Source organism: Euprymna scolopes, chromosome 29, assembly GCF_053919585.1.
Source record: "Euprymna scolopes isolate OS-2025 chromosome 29, ASM5391958v1, whole genome shotgun sequence".
Taxonomy (NCBI): Eukaryota; Metazoa; Mollusca; class Cephalopoda; order Sepiida; family Sepiolidae; genus Euprymna; species Euprymna scolopes.
Genome location: NC_136510.1, coordinates 1,185,001 through 1,190,000, shown reverse-complemented (window position 1 = coordinate 1,190,000; position 5,000 = coordinate 1,185,001). Strand labels below are relative to the sequence as shown.

The 5,000-nt window shown below is 34.3% G+C and overlaps 2 protein-coding genes across 3 annotated transcripts in view; both read left to right on the top strand.

Annotated features, from left to right (window-relative positions):
• LOC145252376 (uncharacterized) overlaps positions 1-5,000 on the top strand; it is a 453,386-nt gene that overhangs the window by 352,418 nt on the left and 95,968 nt on the right. The gene's annotated exons all lie outside the window — the stretch shown is intronic.
• Positions 1-5,000, top strand: part of LOC145252425 (putative cysteine desulfurase) — a 135,471-nt gene that overhangs the window by 48,135 nt on the left and 82,336 nt on the right. For both annotated transcript variants that reach the window (XM_080111819.1, XM_080111818.1), the window contains exon 4: positions 295-411. In XM_080111819.1, coding sequence (XP_079967945.1) covers positions 295-411 — 117 coding nt within the window. The remainder of the gene's footprint in view (positions 1-294; positions 412-5,000) is intronic.

The following is a 5,000-nucleotide window of genomic DNA, read 5'->3' as shown; positions in this document are numbered from 1 at the left end:
GTACACATTTAATTAAACTGGAATACCTTCATGCGGTCGTATCTGTTAATGAATTCCTTTTGTACTACTTTGCTGCATTTGCTTATGGCATGATTTATTTTTTCGTCTTTTTGTCCACAGCATCTACACTTACTGTTTTTTTTTTTAAAGTTTTCTTTATCTTAGTTTTTATATAGTTCATTGTGATTGCATTATTTCATGGAACTGTTAGTAGAGATTCCGTTTCTCTATTAAGGTGTCCTTTTCATAGTCATATTCATGTCGAATATTTATGAATTTTTTGTTTGTTTACAGCTCACTCAGTTTTATCGAAGATTACATCCGGAATTATGTCCAACCATTCTATGGAAATACACATACAACAACTAGTATCAATTCCCGTCAAACGTCACGTTTTCGGGACGATGCAAGGTAAGTGTTAATTATAAGTGTAACCATAGCACAATGGCTACCATTTTATTTTTATGGTCATTAGTTTTTAATTTCTGTTCTGTCTGTCTGCTTCCAACCTGACTACAACTTGGATGTCTTCAAGTCCAACGTAAACAAATTCCTAATGAACCGCCCCCTTAAGTAAACACTTCATCAAATCTCCACACTAACATACTGTACTTGAAATAACCCTTATCCCTGAGTGGCTTCTGGGCCTTGATAAGTGGTGAACACCGTGTAAAAAAAAAAATTTAATTTATTACATTATTATTTATATTTATTGTATGATTTAGCATTATATTTTTAAGCAACCACAAAATACACACACACACACACACACACACACACACACACACACACACACACACACACACACACACACACACACACACTTGGGGAGACTCCATGTTTTAACAAGCTTCTGGGATTGACCTTTACTCCTGATCTGAAATGGAACATGTACATCAAATCTGTTGCCAAGGTCGCTGCAAAAATAGTGGAATCCTTTTACCACTCCAGTAGATATCTCACTGCTGATGCAATTCTCTATCTATATAAAAGCCAAGTACGTCCAAAGATGGAGTACTGTTGCCACATATGGGCTGGAGCTCCTACAAACAGCCTATCTTCCCTTGACAGAGTACAAAATAGACTTCGTAGCCTAATGGTGGGATGCCCTTTTCTCTTCCCTGCAACCTCTCTCCCACAGAAGGGATGTTGCGAGCCTGTCGTTTTATCATTATTTCCATGGCAAGTGCTTGTCTGAGCTCCAATCTATGGTCCCCCCTCGCCAATCTTTCATGAAAAACACCCGTCTAGCTGAATCCACTGTCAGTAATTTTCCCCACTCTTTATCTATGCCTAAATCAAAATGTAGATTCCATGAACAAAGCTTCTTTCTTAGAACTGCATGCCTGTGGAACTCTCTTCCGTTTGCCTGTTTCCCACCTGACTATAACTTGGATTTCTTCAAGTCCAACATAAACAAATTCCTGATAAACTGCCCCCTTAAGTAAGACACTTTACCAGATCTCCATTACTAACGATTACTACGATATTGTCCTATTTATTACTGTACACACAATAACTCCGGGCCTTGATAAGTGGTGACTTCCATGTAAAAAAAAACAAAAAACACACACACACACACACACACACACACACACACACACACACACACACACACACATATATTTGTATGTGACTGGCTGTTCAGGTTTCAAATCCTGGCACAGATACTATTAGCATATTTACCCACACTGATGCGTCATACGAAAAGAAAAAGCTGTTTATGGATGACTATATTTTATATATGATTTTCTTAAACATCTCCCTTCTAAGTCTTTGTCAATTAAGAGATCACGCACTATAATTATCTCCCTTTGATCTGCCCCTATCTATATTACGAAATCGCTTTTTACTGAGTGTATGCTTACTATGTATGAAACTATGTATGAAATATATCTGATATTGACTAGATGACAGGTGAATCTTTATTATTGGATTTAACAAAACAATATTTGTGCATTCACACATGTTAAAATATGTCTTGCATTGATAGGGTAACAACTAAATATTCACTAGTTGCTCTAAATAATATAATGACTAAAACTATCAATACACATTTTCACTTATAATAAATTAATTATTAAAAAAAAATGAATAAAATTAAATAAATAAATAAAGATATATAAATAATAAAAATATTAAATAGTAATAATTTTAATCGACATAAATACGAAATAAAATCAAAGCATGTTATATTTGTAGTATTTACTCTATTCCTGCTATTTTGGCCTGCAGTTCTGTCTTCAGGAGGCAGTTATCTTAAATTCTTCATACAGCTACATCTTTTTGAGAAGGGATGGTGAAATGTAAATATCCTGACTCTCAGGTGTCACCAAGGAAATAGGACAAAACCCAGACGTATAATTAATAACAGCTCACTGGCTGCTTTTTCTTTACCTTATATATATATATATATATATATATATATATATATATATACATATTATCTGTAATTTCCGTTTTAATGTTTAAATATTCCTATTTATCAAATATATCAATCTACCTACACATTCATACCCTGTATTTATATTTACTTATATTTTACTATATGCATTTACTTACATACTACTTGCTTTATTCAGAATTTGCAAATACCGGCCATCCTCTCCCCTTAATTTTTTTTAGTGTCTTTTAATAACTCCTGCTGATATTTTCTTAAGTAATAACCTGCACATTTCAGTTGACCTCTTTTTTTGCCCTATATTTTTGGCGCCTTTTAACGTCATCTTATTAGGGTCTTTTTATTTTTCTATTTTCTATTTTATTCAATCACCATTGAATCTTTCTTTTTTTTCTTCCCTCATTTTTTTCTTTCTTCTTCTTCACTCATTTTTCTAATTACACCTTGTCTCGGCAGCCGAGCTTATTTTTCTTTTAATAATATTATTGGAATTCTTTCCTCTTTTCCTTGTACCTATTTGTGAATTATTCCACGGATTTGGCCTTTTGGATTATTTTGGACCATCTTCCAATTATGCGATTTCCTTGGATTTTACTTGTGCGAATGGAAATTTAATTAACTTTCTTGGATTTACATTTTTGGATTTTACCATCATTGGATTATTTACCTTTCACCAGATTATCCATTCACGTGAAATCACCTTTTTCTTCACCCTATTCCCTCTGCTTCACTTTTTGTTATCAAGTAAGATCTTTGACTTACTTGCAGTTTCATTAAATACTTTTGCAAGCAAAATCTGATCCCCTAGAGGTGCTTTTTGGGTTAAAATGGCTAAAATTGACACTTTTGTGCTTATTAAAAAGAATTGATGCCTTTGAAAAGTTGTAACTAACTGATTTCTATGCAATTTTGTTTGTCTATACTTCGCAATAACTCCTGTGCCCCAATGGCTCTTTTAGGGCTAATAAAAACACTCCATTTTTGGGACTATTTTACAAAGTTTGTCCAAAATTTTCTGTGTATGTCTATTATCAGTTTTGCATGGTGCTGAACTTAAATTGAAATATGTTAAGGCCTTGGGGACTTTTGGGCTAAATGGGGGGAAGCAAAGGATGGACTTCATTTCATTTTTTGCATGGTGCAGGACTCAAATTTAAATATGTTAAGGACTAAAAATGCACCGTTTGTTCATTTTCACCAGGATTTGACGTCCCCTGGGAACTTTGGGGGCTTAATGGGAGGCGTGGAGGTAAATGCTGAACTTAGTCATTTTTTTTTATGCCTCGTTCACTGTGCACTCATGGGGGACCATGCATGGTTCACTTGTTTTTATTAATATTTAGTAGTAAGTTCAACATTTACTGATTTTTTTTTTTTTTTTTTTTACACGGTGGTCACCACTTATCAAGGCCCGGAAGCCACTCAGGGATAAGGGTTATTGCAAGTACAGTACGTTAGTGATTTGATAAGTGAAAGATCATTGGATGGTGTGGCGTGAACAATGCGATAGCTTAGAAAGATGGAGAGAAAATATCTATCTATCTATCTATCTATCTATCTATCTATCTATCATGTTGTAAGCTATACAAATCTCTCTCTTTTCTCTCTGATATCTGTAAATATTGTTCTAATGTGTTTCCAATACAAAGATAACCTCTATCAAAAAGAAGACCGATGTTCTGTGATTTAATGAAAAAGAACAACAAGATGACGCTTGGATCCTAGCTATAATGAGTTAAACGTGCATCAGAGTTAAACTTCAACGTGATGGACGGGATGAAGATCGGGTGAAGTGTCTTGGTGAATGGTTGAGTGAATCTTAACTTTTTCTATTCTTTTTCATATGTGCTTTTGTGAAGGAGGAGCTGCAACCTCTTTCCCACAGAAGAAACGTTGCGAGCCTGTCTCTGCTCTATCGTTATTTTCGTGGCGAGTGTAAAACTGAGCTCAAATCTATGGTCTCCCTTTGCCAATCTGTCACAAAAAACACTCGTCTAGCCAAAAACACTATCAATAATTTCCCTCACTCTCTATCGATGCCTAAACCTAAATGTGGATCCTATCAACAAAGCTTCTTTCCTAGAAGTGCCCGTCTGTAGAACTGTTCTGTTGGTCTGCTTTCTACCTGACTACAATATTATCATCTTCAAATCCAATGTAAACAAGTTCTTATTGAACTGTCCTTGCAAATAATCTGATTATACCAAATTTCCACCACAAACGATTTCTACACTGCTATTCCTATGGCTACAAAAGACACATTGACCATTATTTTCGAGTGTCGTCAGGGCCTTGATATATGGTAACCCCTTTGTATAAAAAAGAAAAAAAACCATTACGTTATGCAAGAAAATTATGTTCTTTATCATGTCTGTAAGTGCAACACATACAATGTCAACCAGCATCGATTGGCATATTATTTAGTAAAAGTTCTGTATTATTCCGTTTGTAATGATATACACACTTTTTTATTGTAATGTAATATTATAGTGTGATGTCATGTAAAGGTGTTAAGCTACATGAAAAAATTATTGATTAAAAAATTATAGCAGTTTTATAGTTGCATTATTTATGTAAATATCGGATTGTACAATGTTAA